The 18,563-nt window shown below is 34.5% G+C and overlaps 1 protein-coding gene across 2 annotated transcripts; it reads right to left on the reverse strand.

Annotated features, from left to right (window-relative positions):
* Positions 1-1,515: 1,515 nt before the first annotated feature.
* LOC107910616 (armadillo repeat-containing protein LFR) lies at positions 1,516-4,460 on the reverse strand. 2 transcript variants are annotated; one of them, XM_016838523.2, is made up of 8 exons: positions 4,170-4,460; positions 3,860-4,029; positions 3,591-3,733; positions 3,255-3,508; positions 2,628-2,733; positions 2,400-2,538; positions 2,188-2,315; positions 1,516-2,047 (listed from the first exon to the last, which is right to left on the reverse strand). In XM_016838523.2, exons 1-8 carry the CDS (start codon positions 4,348-4,350, stop codon positions 1,792-1,794), a joined length of 1,377 nt encoding a protein of 458 aa, XP_016694012.1. In that variant the 5' UTR covers positions 4,351-4,460; the 3' UTR covers positions 1,516-1,791. The 2 variants fall into 2 exon arrangements, with proteins under 2 accessions (XP_016694012.1, XP_016694013.1); XM_016838524.2 differs by having other exon boundaries at positions 3,860-4,026; positions 4,170-4,458.
* Positions 4,461-18,563: the final 14,103 nt, after the last annotated feature.

An 18,563-nucleotide genomic window follows, 5' to 3' on the forward strand; every position in this document is an offset into this window, starting at 1 on the left:
GTTTTGTTTCAATTTTTTGGTGACAGAACTCATGTTGAACTTTCATAGCTCACCCCTATTTATTTTCCTTCTTTTCAGATAACCCATAAAGTTAGGACACGAACTCGACATTCGGAGGGCTCGGCTCGAAATATTGATTTCTATATAAAAGTATTTTAGACTGATTATTTTATAATTCTAGTTATTTGAAACTATATTATTATTATTGTGGTATGAGATATAGTTTACGATTTTTACTTAGGCATGCATGACAATCATTTAGGCTATTAGAATATGAATTTTTTATTTAATTATGCATGAAACATGATTTTTATTAAAATTACGTTCCGCTGCTAAATTGTAAATGTATTCTATTAAGAAAGTAATTTGGATTTTTAAACTATATTTTTAATAGTAGACATCATTATGATGAAGATATTAAACTGAATTAGTTTTTACAACTCATGAGTTTTTCCATAAATTAACTAAGTTTTCTTCAAAGAATAACCAATGTTTTAGTTAACTATTTTAAAACTTCGATAATTCTACCAGACCACTTTGGTGCCCAATGTAATCTCCAGAATTCGAGTCTAACATTCAAACCGATTGAAAATGTTACAAGCCCTGTGATCCAAGAAGCTAGGCATCCTCCCAATTCCTGACTGAGGCACCATTTCCCACCCTCCATAGAGTTCATTTTATTGATATTAGATAAAATAATAAATTACAATATTTCAAGAAATCTTTGCTAACGGAAGTGGTAAAGTTCATTGGTTAAATTTCCCCTTTTTTTTCCCAAAAATAACAAAAATGGAAGTCTTACAATAATTTTTTAATTGAATTAAAATACAATAAAAAAATTTTGATTTTTTATCAAAAACTTGATTTTTTTTGTAATTTTCTAAAATTTATAACTTACTATACTTTTTAAATGTTTATAATTTTTTATTACAATTCTTTAAACTTATAAATTATTTGTTAATGTAGTTATAAAGATAAAAAGGTATCAAATCAACAAGGAGTTAATAATAAATTATAAGTTGCCACATCTCATACCGTCAAACTTTTAAAAGCCTTAATCAAGATTTTCGTTGAAATCACAATATTTTAACTCAAAATGAAATATTGAAATCCAAATTGCTAAAACAATAACATTCGAGATAGCATGCTCGAATCGAGCTAAAATCTTGAAAATAAATCTGGCTCAAGCTGAGTTTTGAATTTTAAGTTTCGAGTCAAGGATGAACCTTTTACCGCACTTCGATTACACCCTTCGCAACCACTGTCTAGATCCTAGATCGTCCTATGCTCCTTAGCTCAAGGTAAAAGTCAGCTCAAAGGGCAAATAGGGTTCCAAATAGGGTTCCTAACCTGACAATGAAGGTTAGGCTTTCATGGAAATAACCATCGACTACAAAGCATATGCTCAATGAAGTGCAGGAACTTATGCGTGAATCCTTACTAAGTTATATACACATACTCAGTCAATGGGATATTATCCAATCCCGATGAGGGCGAGATTGTTAGCAGAAGTAGTTGCACAACATTGGTTTTATATAAATTGCAGTTATTATCAAGAACATAATACAATCAGGACATGGCAATGCTACAATCAGTACACCAAGCGGAAGCTTCAAAGGTAGCTTCATGAGGTTTAAAACTTTTAGTACATCACAGAATCACAAGCACAACATAAATAATGATTAGTCTAAATCTAAATACAGCCAGTACGTACCCGTCAGTTTAGGGTCTATGTCCTGAAATAACAGTCCACTTAATTAGAGTTGAACCACTGAAAGTGTAGTGTCTTGATTACATGCCCCAAATTCCACGAGCTGCTGCAATCTTGTTGTTCGGTTTTGAAGTCAGTTCAAACAAAATCCTTGCAAACGTATCAGAATGTCTACCATCTGAAAAAAGTATCTCTGCAAAAGTATTTTCATAAGCTAGCAGTGATGTCCGGTTCTGAGGATCAGATGCAAGGTGCTCTATTATCATTGCAGCTTTCCGGCAAACTTCTGGAACTGGATGCGGAGTCTTTATCACTTTCAGTATACGATCAACAGCCCTAAATTGGGTGAACATATGTACACAAATAAGATAGCCCTTTCAGCTGTAAACTTTAATAAATAACAGGACTATGCATTATCATCACCATGCTATCATCCATACTTCCAAAAAGAAATAATAACAATAATAATAACTTACCATCTGTCACTAGCAAGCTTCAACCTGCAGTCCATATTGACATCGACAAGGTTATAGAGTGCACCAATGGCAGCAGCTTGGGCATCAAATGCCTGCAAGCTCAAAATATCTACTAAACGCTTGTAAATCTGCAGTTCATCACCAAGTTTGCATTAATATTTATAACATGATTACACCTTTACTTAAGAAAATGTTGCAGCAGAATGCTTTACCTGAGGAACAAAAGGAAGGAGGAGGGGTTCATTATCAGGGTTTATAATCATGCGCCCAAGAAATTCTGCAGCTGCACAGTGCCAGGCTTTGACTTGAGATCCTAGCATCCCCATTATAGCTTGAACTGCACGTTTTTCGCTGTTTGGTAAAACAGTATATATAATCATCAACCAAAAGTTATAAATTAGAAAAACATGCACTCAAGCAAGAAAGGATATCAGGATTACGTTATTTTAATGTAAGATGGCTTTGGTGAACTGAAAATCCGAAGGTCAAGCAAGGGAGCCAAATTAACAATTGTCTCAATGGCATTTGTGACAAGTTCCTCATCCTCTGTCAAGAAAAAAGAACTTTTAAGAGCACACAATAACAGATTGAAAAGGTTAAGGGAATTTTTGCAACTAAGTACTAGAAGAAAATTACCATTACACACACAAGAAAGACAAATACTATTTTGTAGAAGCAGAAAAGGGAAATAAGAAGAAAAATGAAAATATTTTTGATAGCAGCAATTTTAGCCCACAAAGTTCCCAATCCACTGCTCCTGATGATTCACCTTTGGTCTACACATAGTAAATTCAACAGCACAAATTTCAAGACCACTCAAGAAATACAATAATTTCCCTTTGCTAAACTATCAGTCTATCACAACCCAACAAGTTTAAGATTGTGGCATCTGAAGACATGATTCCAGTTCCTGATCATCCTTGTCGGTGCAATGAGCTAACCAAGATCTAGATCTAAAATTCTTATATCCTACCATAGAATCTAAAAAAGTATATATTTTGAAGGATGCAGGCATAAAAAAAAAAACTAAAATATACAAAGAAGGGAAAAAGAAGGGGTTGTCTCACCTACAATGTGATCTTCTATACATTGAAAAACAGTTTCCAAGCAATGCCTATGTTGAGCCATAGCAATTTCATTCTCTGGCATGAAAGAAAAGTTGCGTATAATATTAGAAGCAGCAACGGCACACTGCTGTTTTTCAGCTCGACCCTCATCATCTAGATTAAATAGACCATCTTCGTCAAGCCACCACTCAGAACGGCGTCGTTTACTGGTATTCTTTTGTCCTGATATTTCAGCAGCAGAACCTGACCCCAATCTGTCATTCCATAACAAAAGTCCAAATTTATTTCCCAATTCTTAAAACCCAACAAGGCAACAAAAATAATTTTCAAGCCTACCCCGACTGTGGTAGCAAGGCAATCGATCCCAATGCCTCATACTCGTTGCCAAATCCTGTTATGACAGAATTTGCACCCAATGTTCTAGTCCTTTGTCCCTTTCTAAGTTCCTTAGGCAGGGCTATATCACGCCAATCATCTATCTGCTCCATATCAAAGACAGTCTAATAAATCCCAACTCAGACGAGAAATATAAACCAATAAATCAAAGTGACAACAATTTACATCACAACATAAAATTAAAGTTCATAAAGACAGAGAAAACATACAATTTGGAGAAGAGCATCGAGCAAGCCGGGTATTTTGGCCAAGCAGGCATCTTTACGCATATCATCTTTCTCTTTAAAAGAGAGCAATGTGAGAGTATTCAGAGCCCAAGTTAACTCACTCTTCAACCCACTTTGAAGTGCTAGAACTATCCTTTTATTGTTCTGCTCTACTTAAAACAGCAATAACAAATTTAAAACACAAATTTCAGATAAAATTACTAAAAAAGTAATAGTAAATAAGCAAAACTGCTAAATAAATAAGTTAATGGACTGCTTTTTTTTTTTTAGTTCTGTGTTTAGGGTTTATTACCAGAGAAGGAGTTGTGGATTTGAAGAGAAGGGCCGAGGAGAGTGGACGGAGCCACTGAATCAGCAGCGGAGGCGGAGGCTATGCTAGCAGCTGTGCTTCCAAATGGTCGGCCTCTCTTCGGCGGAGGTGCGGCGTTGCCACCCGCCGCGCCACCTGATTTACCCTGCTCTCTCTTCTGCATATCTTTGTTTTTCGATATGGCGGAGATTTCGTCTGGCGAATCTGTAATTACCTGGATCCTGTAACCCGATTCACAACCAATAAATTATATCTAGTTTTACTTATGCACACGATACATATGTTGTCAACCGATACTAATATTTAGAAAAATATTTCAAAAAAGATTTTTAAAATTTTAATTCACCCATTAAACTCATTCTTAATTTTTAAGACGCAATAAATATAATCAATATTGTTATTTAAATTTTAAGTGAAATAATAGGCTAGTTGTAAATATATTAAAAACTTGAAATTTGTACTTATTTTTGTTTTTTATATTTTTATATAACATTTAGAAAATATATACATATATTGGGATTGAGACTAAAAACATCATAATTTTTACCATCTTAATTTCATCATTTTCACCAAAGTATATTTAATTTTCATATCATTTTTTTAAATTTATTATATAACTATTTTCACTCACACCATAGGTATGTCATAATCTATTTATTATTTAAGAATCTAATTGAGTTATGTCACCATCAATTAAGTGTAACAACCCAATGGCGGTATCGAAAAATACGATTTCAGAACCTCATTTATGTAAATCGAGTCCATAAAGATAAAGTAGGAAGATGTTCGGAGTTACTATGAAAATATATTGAAAATCGGTCAAGTAATTTAACTGAAAAAAATTGTTAATTAAAGCTCAGAGACTACATTATAAAAGTCTAATTGCTATTGGATTTTAATTTAGAAATGTACCAGCCTGTTTTTCAGTGGTGTCAAAAATAGTGATTTCGGAATCACAACTTTGACGTTATAAATGTTAGTTTCTATTAATTGAAGAGTTAAATAAATTATAGTATAAGAAAATAGTGTACCACTTTGGTAACTAAACCATTATGATAATTAGTGGACATTAGTGGGTTTAAAAAAATTGTTAAAGATTGATTACTATTAACAGGGTAAAAGAGTAAATTATTAAATAGGTATATTATAATCAAAACATGATAAAATCAATTATATCTTCTTCATTAGCAATTCACCACCGAAACCCTAAAAGAGAAGAAATATATTCGGCTAAACTTTGACTTGGTGATTAGGTAAGTAAACTTTGCCCATTTTTAGTAGTTTTTATGTTTTTGGATTCGTATTAGTTTAATCTAGCCAACCCGAGGATCAATTTGTAAAATTGTTAAATTTTAAAATTTTTACCATTGAAGATTTGAGTTGTTTTTTTTATTGTTTATGGAGGATTATGAAGCTTTGTTGTTAAATTTGATTGTTTTGTAAAGTAATTTTTTATGATTTAAATGTTTATGGATTAAGTTGCTAAAGTAATAAAATTCAAGGACTTGATGTGAAATTGTTACAAATGTGTGCTGTAATGGAAGCTATTAACATTTAGGGATATGGGTTTTCAATAAAATTAGTTTATTTGCATGATTAGGGCCTAAGGACTAAATTGAATAAAGATAAAAAAGTTGAGGGTAATTTTGTAAAATGTCAAAAAGGAACTTAATTGCAAAAATGACTTGAATTTTCTGTTGATTTAGTTAATTGAATGAAATTATTATTTTAGATCAAGAACATGTTGGAAATCGGGGAATGCAGAAAGTAGCTGAATAGTCCCTGTACTTTTGTTGTTATTGCAAACTAGTCCGGTAAGTTCACTTGGTTTAATTGATGCATATTAATTGATTTTATATTACCTTGACTACCTAAATGAATTTGTGAGTTGTATGAATACTGTGTTATGGGATATTATGAAATGGTGGAAGTAGAGAAGATGAACTATGGAATATTTTGTTGTTTACCGTATATATTGAGGTCCTTTATTTGTTACGGACTATTTCGATATTATACTTGGTGTGCTGGATGGACTGGCTCATACGAGCATACGAGGTGCTGGATGGATTGGCTCATACGAGCTTACGGTGTGCTGGATGGATTGGCTCATACGAGCTTACTGTGTGCTGGATGGATTGGCTCATACGAGCTTACTGTGTGCTGGATGGATTGGCTCATATGAGTTTACGGTGTGCTGGATGGCTAATGGCATAATTTTACTTTTCTTATTGTTCCTTTGACTATGTTTGTGTTCTATGTAAGATAGTGAAATGTGAGAAAGGAATACGTCCTACTATAGTTATTTATACTGTCAAAGTCTCACCTATTGTAAGCTATGATTGTAACAGCCCGATTTTGGGCTTAGTTAGAACAATAGTTTCGGGACCACAAATCCGAGGCCGAGAAATCATTATTATTATTATTTTGGGTGTCATAGTATGATTTTATGAGTGCATGAAAAATTTGGTGAGTTAATTTTAGCGTTTGTGAGCTTAATTTCGAAACAGAACTAAATCACGTAAAGGGTAAAAGTTTTGTTTTATTACTTCAAGATGTAAAATTACTGGAGAACCATGATTGGAGGGGTTTAAAGAGTAAATAGACCCTTTAGAAGCTGATGGTCGGCCATAGGGGACAAGAAAATCAAATGGTCAAATGGTTAGGTGACTTAATATATAATAAAATATTACCTTAGTGACTAGCCATCATCTTTTTCATTTTTCCTTTCTCTTTCACCAAAATTTTCAACAAAAATGGGGTTTTTGGAAACTTGAAATTTCAGCAACTTGTCACCTTTGAAAGTAAGTGATTTTCATATTCATTGTTGATGATTTTTGTATTTTTAGGACCCTTGTAGCATGAGCTTTCCATTGAGGGGATTATTTTGCAAAATGATTGATAGTCTAGGGATTTGCCATGAAAGAATTTATGATGTTTGCTGAGTTTTTATGGAAGAAAATAAATCTTAGTTGTTGAATAAACAACTTTTGTGAAGAGGTGTTCATGAAAAACACCTATAGGGGCCATTTTGTGAAACTTGTAAAAATAGAGTGTAAGTGTGTGAAATGTTTGAAATTGTGAGTTGCTATAAGTATGAAATAGTTTCGGCTAGGCTTAGTTAATGTGAAAATTCGATAAAAATCGATTTACGAGTCTAGAAGCAAAATCGTAATTTTTGTAAAGACTAAGGGCATCATGGTCATTTTGCCAAAGTATGAATTTTGGACTGTATTAATTGTTATGATGATTAAATTAGTGAAATTTGTCATTTTAGATCAAGAAAGATGCAATCCGGACTTAGACCGGGGGAAGACCAAGCCAGTTGAATAACTCGACCTAGTCACCTACTTTTGTATAGGTAAGTTGTACGTAAATAATGCTAATTTAATATTATCATGTATTGTACGATTACTATGGTATGAATTGTTGCTTTGTGTTGTGAATGAGAATTTATATAATGAAGACTTCCGGTTGAACATTAGGAATAGATTTGGATATTCATGTCATGACATTGGGTGATATGTGTGCTAGTGTAAGATATGTCTGGGACATGCATCAGCCACATATTGAGAGCCAGTGTAAGACATGTTTGGGACAAGCATTGGCCTCGATATATTCCAGCCAGTGTAAGACATGTCTAGGACATGCATCGGCATTCAGACGAGAGCTAGTGTAAGACATGTCTGGGACATGCATCGGCCTTAAGATATACAAGCTAGTGTAAGACCTGTCTGGGACATGGCATCGACACCGATGGATGAAAGCCAGTGTAAGACCTATCTGGGATGCAGCATCGGCTTCGATATATGGAAGTCAGTGTAAGACCTGTCTGGGACATGGCATCGACTTTGATGTGTTAGCCAAAGTAAGACCATGTTTGGGACATGGCGTCGGCATCTTATCCCATGTCTAGGGCTAATGAATATCCTGTAGTATTCCAAATGGTTCAACGGAAGGTTTATGATTTATATCAAAATGAGAGAACTTATGACCATGTGGTGAGTGGTACAGGTACCTAAATGAGAATTACGAAATACGAGCTTCACTTACGTTGTATGTTTAGTAAGGAAGGAAAATGAGTAAGTTATACTTATGACCATTTGTGTATTTTACATGAAGTATGAGATGTGAATTCAATCAATGTTGTATGCTTGGTGAGAGATGAATATGAATCAATAATATTTATGGATCCACATATTCATGTGCAAATTGAATTATATTGGGAGCATGATCCCTCATGGTAACTTGTAGTTATTTCATTATTTACATGTGATTTACTAAGCTTTATGCTTACCTCTTTTCCTTCCCATTTCCTTGTAGTGCCACCAAATTAGCCTGTGGATCAGATATCGTCAGAGGCCTCGTTCACACTATCATTTGAAGCACTTGGTATAGTTAGTTCTTTTATTTTGATTATGGAATGTATAGGACTTTGTCTTTTGAGTTTTGTGTCTTTATGATTTGGCCAAATATGTTGGCTTGGGATGAAACCCTTCATTTTGTATAAGGCCACAAATAATGACTAATATTTATTTATGATATGTAATTGATGATGTTTCATGGATGGACAAATTGCATGAATGAATAAGTGCATGCTTGGTTTTTCATAGTGTAATGAGGGTTGTTATTAATTATCATGTTGTGGTTGAATTGGCCTTATGTTGATGTATGAAATTGGTGATATTGATGTGGTAAGAGTTAGTGCAAGTAAGGGTGGCAAAAAGGCTTGATAGATAGCCTTATCTTTATCCACACGGGTAGACACATGGGCGTGTATCTAGGCCGTGTGTGACACACGATCTGCCCCATGGTTGTAACATCCCAAAATAGGGCTTAGTCGGAATAATGGTTTTGGGACCACAAATGTAACACCCCTCACCCGGCCCCGACGTCAGAACAGGGTTCAAGGTGCTACCGAACACTTTTACACTATTTCAGGCTGTGGCATTCAAAAATTACCTTCACGGAATACATCTGATTTCAATTTTCTTATTTATTTACGTATCGGGCCCATATCGCACATATAAGTGGGTTCAGAGAGAAACCGAGTCCCTTCAGTCACTTAAGAAATTTAGCATTTAACTACGTCACACGCCCGTGTGACATTAGACACGGCCTGTTACCAAAACAGAATAGGGGGTTAAGTTGTAGGGGACACACGTCCTGAGAACACACCCGTATGGTGTGACCGTGTGTCACACACGGCCTAGACACACACCCGTGTGTCTATTCATGTAGACACTTCTAAGCTATATGACAAGCCAATTGCCACCCTAAACAATCCTAAACACTCATACAATTATTCATACATTCAAAACTTCATAAACAATGAAATTATATCATATGATTACACATTATCATTATACATAACTCACACTCAGAAAAAAAAATGGAGTCCCCTATACATGCCTTAAACCTTAATGATTTACAATCCTTCTCACCTTACATGATAACTCGATAGTGTGGTGTTATCTCCGGCCCTTCCAACTCGAGCTATTGTACAGACCTATAAGAAATGGGGAAAGAGAACAGGGAGTAAGCTTCAAATCTTAGTGAGTTCATAAGAAAACAATTAGCTACTCATTAACAAGTTTTATCAATGTTTGCAACATAATCACAAATTCACTACAATTTGTCTTCCTGAGCAACAGTCACTAAATTATTTATAACTGGAGCTACGAAACCCCAAATCAAGTGCCGTTAATTTTCCCTGAAAATAGATTTATATATCTTCTATCCATAAAATTTTCAGAATTTTTGGTTTGGCCATTCAATACCATATTTTCTTAAAGTTTCCCCTGTTTCACTATTTGACTATTCTAATCACTATTAACTACGAATCAAAATTCTCATTGTACAGAATTCAAAATATGTTCTCGTTTATTTCATTTGAAACTAGACTCATTAAGGAGTCTAAGCATATAAATTTTATCTTATGACCTTTTTTTACAATTTATAATGATTTTATAAAAACAGAATAGGGGATCTAGAAGTCATTTTGACTCTGTCCCACATCACTTCAAATATCTCATTATCGGCAATTCTTTTGCTTACACAGTTCTTCTATAAGAAACTAGACTCATTAAGCTTTAATTACATAATTTATTCAGCCTCTAACTCAACTCCCACAATTTATGGTGATTTTTAAAAATCACGTTACTGCTGCTGTCCCAAGAAGATTTATTACAAATTTACTCTTTCACACATTCTTTGCATTTCATATTATTTAAACATGTATATCACCATTCAATTTCATCACATTTTTATTCATCACAAGAATGGACCTATGATTACAAGGTCACCATAAATTCTATTTCAGATATATATAACATCTTCACATATACTTCTCATTTCACATCCATGATTCAATTCCGATCAATCTAACATATATAGGTATATAACATATACCTGGTCAACTTAATGTATTACACAAATTCAATTGCCAATCTAACACAAGGTCTCATAGTTGAACATAAACATGAAACCATTTCTCATATGTTCGATTCACATCAATCATCAAATTCATTTAATTCACATGTACATAATTAGGTTGTTCGTACCTGAATAATTTACTTTACGGAATGAATCCACATATCGTATTAGCCCATAGGCTTATAGCATCACACTTTTAATAGTTCACCGGCAATTTGCCTGCTAGGTAATAGCCTGATTTCATCATTGGCAATAAGCCTGCTAGACCTTTAAGTCTGATATCATTTATCGGCATTACGCCTGCTAGGCTCGAAGCCCGATAATATTCACCAGCTTAAAGCTTGCTAGACCTTTAAGTCTGATATCATTTCATTAGCATTACGCCTACTAGGCTCAAAGCCCGAAATTCATCACCAGCACAAGGCCTGCTAGGTTTGAACCCGAATATATATTATAATGTATAACTTATATCATCGATCACTAACATTTACCTCATCGAAGTTCACATTTAATCACTTTAGTACCAAGCCACATTCGGCTACCACATATGACTAATAATAATTTTATACACATCATGGTTTCCTTTAGATATTCAATAATCACAAATCGTGATATCTCTTCCAGCACATATACGACATAGTTTATTCATTGTAACACTCATTTAGTGCATCAAATTTCCAAATTCAATTCAACTTAAGCATAATAGCCATAATCGGCTTATAGCCTTAAATCATTACATATTCGGCACATTAACTAAATAAAATTAACAATCTCTTTGCCATAATAATTTAACTCTTAGGCATATAAAAAGAATCAAGCTTAAACACTTAAGAATTTACCTTGAATGTCATTAAACAATTACGGGTTGATTAATCAACTATTTTTGCTTTCCCCCTATTCGAATTTGGCTCCCTTTGCTTTTGAGCTTAATTCAAGCAAACAAATAAACATTTATTCACCTTAATCCATCTCATGACTGAATGCCTTTAAGCTTAATAATAGAAATCCTTTAACAAAATAACACTAAACCGAAACAAATTCAGTTATACAACTATATAATTAAAAGCATCAATCATGCTTAACTAAACGTTAAGCTATAATTGAAATCACTCAAACATATTTATGGTCAAATATACCAAGAAAACTAAATAGGCTTTACTAGCCACACTTAGCTCAATTATAACATAACTTCACTTACTTATAAGCACATTCGGCAACTTGATAACTAAGTTAATATCATGGTACCATAACTCAACATTTATCAACATGTCATTAGCAAAATATGCTCATGTCAAATTTGCTCCCAATCACATCTCAAAATTTAAAAAGCTTAGAGCTCATTTAATAATCAAATTCCATTTCAAAGCATCAAAACATTATCAAATGTATACACATCCTAAATGACCGAATGCACATTAACTAAGCACTTAATAATTTTCTTTAACCATTAAATTCATTCGGCAGTGATAAGGACAAATTTAACAAACCTTAAATTCAACTTATAATTGTGCATATCTCATTCAAAGCATCCACGCCAATTTATTGTCCAATCATCCATAGCCGAATACACATATTTGTTTCATTCATTCTTAACAAAATTTTATCAAGCTTAAATCTCCATTCCATCATTTTAAAATGCAAACATTACTCAAATGTTATCTAAATTCACATTCGGCAACTACACATACACACAAGCCGATTTCCCCTTATCATCTAATCCACCTATATGAACATTTAACTACTCAAACTTCACCCATCCACAATTACTCATTAAAACATAAAGACAACAACCATTCCCTTCAAATTCTTCCATGGTCGATTGCTCATATCACCACAAAATTCAAAATTTTGACATGGGCTAAGTAAGGGACTTAGTAACTAGCTGAAAATATGCTAAAATTTCAAGAACTAACATGAATTACTTACCTTAATTCAAGCTTAAAGGTGTCCGAATGGCTTAGCTCCCTTTTCTTTCTTTAAATTCAGCTAAGAAGAAACAAAGATGAGCACTTTGTTTTATTCACCCTTTAGCTATTTTACTTATCTTTATTTTATATTATAAAACCATTTAGTTATTATAAGACTAATATAAAATATATATATTGTATCAAATATCATCATGGCCGGCCACTATCTCAAAAGTGGGGAATTTGACATGCAAGTCCACATTTTTTTAAACTATGCATTATTTGACCACTACAATTTAACCTATCACATTTTCAAAGTTTCACACATAAGTCCTTTTTAATAATTTCACGTCCAAATGACAAAATTAAGACATGATACTTTCACACATGATACTTCACATATAATAAACATAGAAAAAAGCATTTAAATAATTTTGTGACTCGGTTTTGTGGTCCTGCAACCACTTTCTGACTAGGGTCAAATTAGGGTTGTCACAACAAATTCGATATCAAAATATTTATTTTATAATTATTACGAGGCTTAGAATATGAGAATATGCATGTGTTAAAGTTTCATTAAGGAATTCTTTGAGTAAGTGCCCAATTGGAAAATTAGGGACTAAATTGAATAAATTGTAAAACTTGGATTCTAGAAGCAATTTTCATGAAATTGCTTTAGATTATAAAATAGAAGGTCTTGGGGAGAAATTTCTCAATTTCTAAGTTTTTGAACAAAAATGGGGTTGCATGGATGAAATTTCAAAGAAAGGGCTTAAGGGCATTTTGGTCATTTGGCATATTAATGAAAAAATGGAAAAAAGAAGGAAAAAATCAGCCATTCTTCTCCCTTGTCCAGCCAAAATTCCTAAGCCACCATAGCTAGGGTTTCCAAGCTGTTCAAGCTTATTAGTAAGTGCTCCCAAGCCCCGTTTTTAATGTTCTTTGTAATTTTGAGATCTCAGTAGCTTACTCTCTCCATTTCTAACCATATTTCATGCTAGGGTTCATGTTTAAAAATTTACCCATGCATGAGTTACTTGTATTTTGATGTTTTATGGAGGAATATGAAAGTTTGAGGTGTGTTAAACAACTTTTCCTAGGTGATTTTCATGAAAAACCCTTAAAGGGACCTTTTTGCAAAAGTTATAAAATTTGTGGTAGAAATGTAAAAAAAAATGAAAAATGTGGGCTGCCATAAGAGGAAAAAGTGTTCGGCTAGGCTTGAGTAAGGTAAAAATTGCATGCGTTTCATTATATGAGCCTAGGGACTAAATCGTAAAAATGTGAAAGGTTAGGGGCAAAACGATCATTTGTACCGGGGATGGAATTTAGACTTGAAATGTATAATGTGGAGTTTTAATGATCTATTTTTATTATTATAGACCCTGAGGAACAAATTCCGGAGGTCGATTGAGGAAAACGAAAGGTTTCTGAATAACCGATACACGACACCAAAACGAATACCAAGTAAGTTTGGATAACTTAAAGTAAACACTCAATGTGCCTAATTATATGATTTATGAATGCATGATGATTGCATTTATTAATAACATGAAATTCTATGAAATGCATGTTTAAGTATGAATTGCGATAAATGTCTCGGTTGAGGTTAAAAAGGGAATTCGATGGATAAACCATGATTGACATGTGTAATGAGCTCTTGCATGTGTTGCCATAAGGATTTAGCCTAGACGGGTAATCTGTTGATCTCATTTATAAAAGGATCTAGCCCGGACGGGTGTTCCTTTGAATGGTTGAGCCTCCCGAAAAATATGTGTGCATTATGGATTTAGCCCGGACGGGTAATCCGATTAGGATCTGAATTTAGCCTGGACTGGTAATTCAGATTCGAGCTCAATAAAGGTGTTTGTCATTATAAGGGATTTAGCCTGGACTGGTAATCCCAACATTACCTTACGAGTTCATAAAATGAGGGATTTAGCCTGGACTGGTAATCCTGCCATAAGATGTGAGGTTCGCGGGAGTGCATATCTGAAACGATCATTGTACGAATTGACGGTAAATGGATATTGCATCAAGATTTTCTAGAAACTCAACGAGATTAATTTGACATATATATACAAATGAGATGTTGAATGATATGCTCATCTAAGATAGCTTTCATAGTGCATTGTTTTGTGACTAACTCATTGATTGAGTGTAAATGATAGGGAAGACATCCTATGCTCATTGAATTTATTACCCAATTTGATTGCATGCTAAATACTTGGTAAGTTTACTTTCCGGTTATTCGAGCTTACTAAGCATGAAAATGCTTACCCCTCTCTTTTCCCTATCTCTCTCAGAGCTCGAGGACTCGTAAAGATTGGAAGACGTTTAGAAAGTCAACATACTATCAAATAGACCAGCTTTGGTATAAAGACATTTGTAAATTGTTCAATGGCATGTATAGATCTTTTGAGTATTTTGTTATATGTGTCATTTGATTTTCCAAATGAAGGCTTGTAAAGATAAATCTAACTTTTTGTTTATGGCCATAGAGATCGGATTGTTTTGAAGTAAGCTATGACCTACAAAATTTCCATGCAAGTTTGTAATCATGTGTGATGGTTGAATTCCAATTGGCAATGAGTCATAAGAACGAGCCAATCTTGAATGTATTAAAATGGTATGACAACACATAAATACAAGATAAGAAATAACCTAGCATGTACGAAACCAATGTACGAGGTTTCTATGCTATGAGTTTTTGCAAAGCTCATTTATGAGAGCATAAATATTGTTTTACTTTGTTTTTAATATTCATTAAGTATAAGTGTTAAAAGGGGGTGACCATAGGTTTGGAAAATAACCTAATAGAGTCTATACGGTTGGATACACGGGTGTGTACCTAGGCCGTGTGTGACACACGGGCCACACCCGTGGGCGTGTGGCATGATCGTGTGTCCCCTGCATCTAAAATGGTAAGTCTGTTAAATAAACACGGGCTAGACACACGGGCATGTGTCTTGGTCGTGTGAATTTAACAGAATGCTCAAGTTTTGGACACAGGGTGATTGCACGGGCATGTCCCAAGTCATACGAGCGTGTGACACTTTAAGTTAAAAGAAAATTTTCAAGGTGCCCAAAGTTTATTAAACGTTCTCGGTTTTGTCCCGCACTACCTCTAGGCATGTTTTAGGTCTCGAAGGCCTGTTTAAGGGAAAGGATATACATATTTGAAAAGTTTTAAATTAGAGCGCAACTTAGTAACTTGATTTAATATGTTTATGAACGTGAAATCCCGGTAACGCCTCGAGCCCTATCCTAGAGTGGGATACGGGTGAGGGGTGTTACAATGGCCGAGTGGCTCGACCGTATGTCCCTTGCACCTTGAATTTGCAAGTCAGTATGTGTAGTAGTAAACACACAGGCAGAGACACGGCCGTGTGTTTCAGTCGTGTGGAGAACACGGCCACTGGCCACGGGCGTGTGCCTTGACCGTGTGCCCCTAATTGGTTACTGACGTCAGAAACAGAATGTCAAGGTTTTTACACACGGGCTGCGACATGGGCGTGTCATGGCCGTGTAAGGGACATGGGATATAGATACGTACGTGTTATGTCCATGTGAGGGACACGGGCTATAGATACGGGCGTGTGCCCAGCTGTGTGAAAGCTCCTGTAGGTTTGAATTTGGAATTAAATTCACATGGGATTGAGGCACGGGCATGTCCCCTTGTCTTAAGCCGTGTGAACCACACGGGCCTTCATCACGGTCATGTCAAAAGGGCTACATGGGTGTGTCGCCTTTCCACACAGGCGTGTGCCCTTATTTCAAGTGGCATATTCCAAAGTTTTCAACGGTGTTCGGATTAATCTCGGATTGTTTACAAAGTGTGCTTTGAGCCTCATGGCCCATATTAAGAATTTCTAAATTAAGATTGAAAAGTTTTAAATTCGATCGAGTTTTTATGACTTAAAATGAATGTATGCATGTGTTTAAGTTAGGTAATGCCTTGTGCCCAGTCCCGGCCTCAGACTCGGGTAAGGGGTGTTACAATGATTGACAGGATTTACTATTTTATATCTTGTTAATTGAATTAATATATGTTTAGTAAGATTTATTGTTTATCAATGAACTTACTAAGCTTTGGAAAGTTTACCTGTGATTGTTGTTGCCTTGTAGATCACATTTTGTAGACTGGAGATCAGATCACTCGAAGAAATCACACTATCCTGAGGACTCTTTTGGTAGATTTTGTAATATTTGGCTTATATGGCATGTAATAGGCAAATGGCTATGTTTTTATGTTTTCAAAACTATGCATGATGCTTGGCATTAGATGTTAAAGGTAGTTGAATAGTAGTACTATAGTGTGTTTGTTGTATCCAAGTGATTGTGTATGAAATGGTAAGAAACATGCTAGATTGGTATGATATGGTTAAAATTGGTTGAGTTGTATGTGAATTTATAGAAATGAGTTAGTATGATGGTATATGAAAGTGTGTCTTATGTTGTGTTTAATAGGTATTGTTTGAGCATGGTAGGTAGTTGGAAATGGCATGATTTGGTTGCTTTATTGTGTATTTAGGATCTTATTTATGCATGTTATGTTATGGTGTAGGTACTTGTGCATTTGGTTGAGAAAAAAGCTTGAATTTGGTCATTGTTGGGCCCACACGGCTTGTCATTGTTGGGCCCACATGGCTTGGGACACGAGTTTTCACAAGGCCATGTCACACACGGGTAACCCACATGGGCGTGTGCCTAGAACGTGTTAGTTGTAGGGTACACACAGGGTGGCACACGGCCTGCGACATAGTTGTGTGACCCAAGTTAGTAAGTTACACGGCTGAGCACATGAACGCGTGGGGTAGGCACACGACCATGTTGGAGCCACACGGTTTGGGCTCTGTCACACTGCCTAGAGACACACCCGTGTGACCCCTGTAATAAAAATTTTCAATTTTTCCCTAAATGTTCTAAATTGTTCCAATTTGGTCCCTGAATGTTCCTAACATATTTTTAGGACTTCGAAGGCTCGATTTAAGGGCCGTAAATGTATGTTCTATTTCATTCTGAATTATACATGTATTTATGAAATTTATTTGATAATTAGATGCAAATAGATATGAAAAAGTTTCGATATGTATGGTAATACTCCGTAACCTTATTCCGATGATGGAAACAAGTTATGGGTGTTACAAGAAAATACTTTGGAACCTACTTAGCAATAATCCAAAGGACAGGATGATTATTAAACCATATTTCTTTTATAAATTAGTGGGAAGTGACGATGAAAGTTAATAATTATGTTAATTATGATTAATATATATTTCTTAAGTTAATAATTAATTAAGATTAACTAGGTTTAATTGAACTTTAAACTAACCATAAATAATGTGTAAGTAGATGGAAAGATAAAATTATCATTTTTTTTAAACTTCCACTATCCACCATTAAAGGAAAAAAAAATAAAGAAAACTTCAACACCTAAGCAAGCATTTGGCCATTCAATTCATCAAGGTAACCAAACTATTTTCTTGAATTTTTTTTATAGATTCTTGATCATGAGAGTTTGATTTATGTTAGCTCGATTAATCAACTCAAAATCACCAACAAGGAGGGTGAATTGACTTTTAAAAATTTGTGGAAGCTTGAAAGAAAAGACAAAACAAATGACACAATGATTTAGAGTAGTTCGGTCCCAATTGCCCACTCCACTACTAAGGATTTTTCCAAATTCATTAATCTGACTAACCTTTGAGGACAAGGTTTAACCTTACAACTCCTACCTAAACCTTAAGATAGAACCCTCTCAAAGAGTGACACAAATAAGCAAACTAAGAGTTGATCCTTACAAGATTGGATTATTTGCCAATTTAGCAAAAATGAATTAATAAAACATTTGAGTTGAATAAACAACAATGAAAACTCACAAGTGTGTACAAGAAAAGTATGAAAGCTTTAAGCACAAAGGTTATTTGACTGAAAATTAAGCTTTGATAATTTCTCTTGTTGTTGTAGGACCTTTTGAGGATGGTATTTATACTCCCAAATTGATTTTCAACTGTTGTGGTTGTTGGAATATTGA

This window comes from Gossypium hirsutum, chromosome A10, assembly GCF_007990345.1.
Source record: "Gossypium hirsutum isolate 1008001.06 chromosome A10, Gossypium_hirsutum_v2.1, whole genome shotgun sequence".
In the NCBI taxonomy this organism is placed as follows: domain Eukaryota; kingdom Viridiplantae; phylum Streptophyta; class Magnoliopsida; order Malvales; family Malvaceae; genus Gossypium; species Gossypium hirsutum.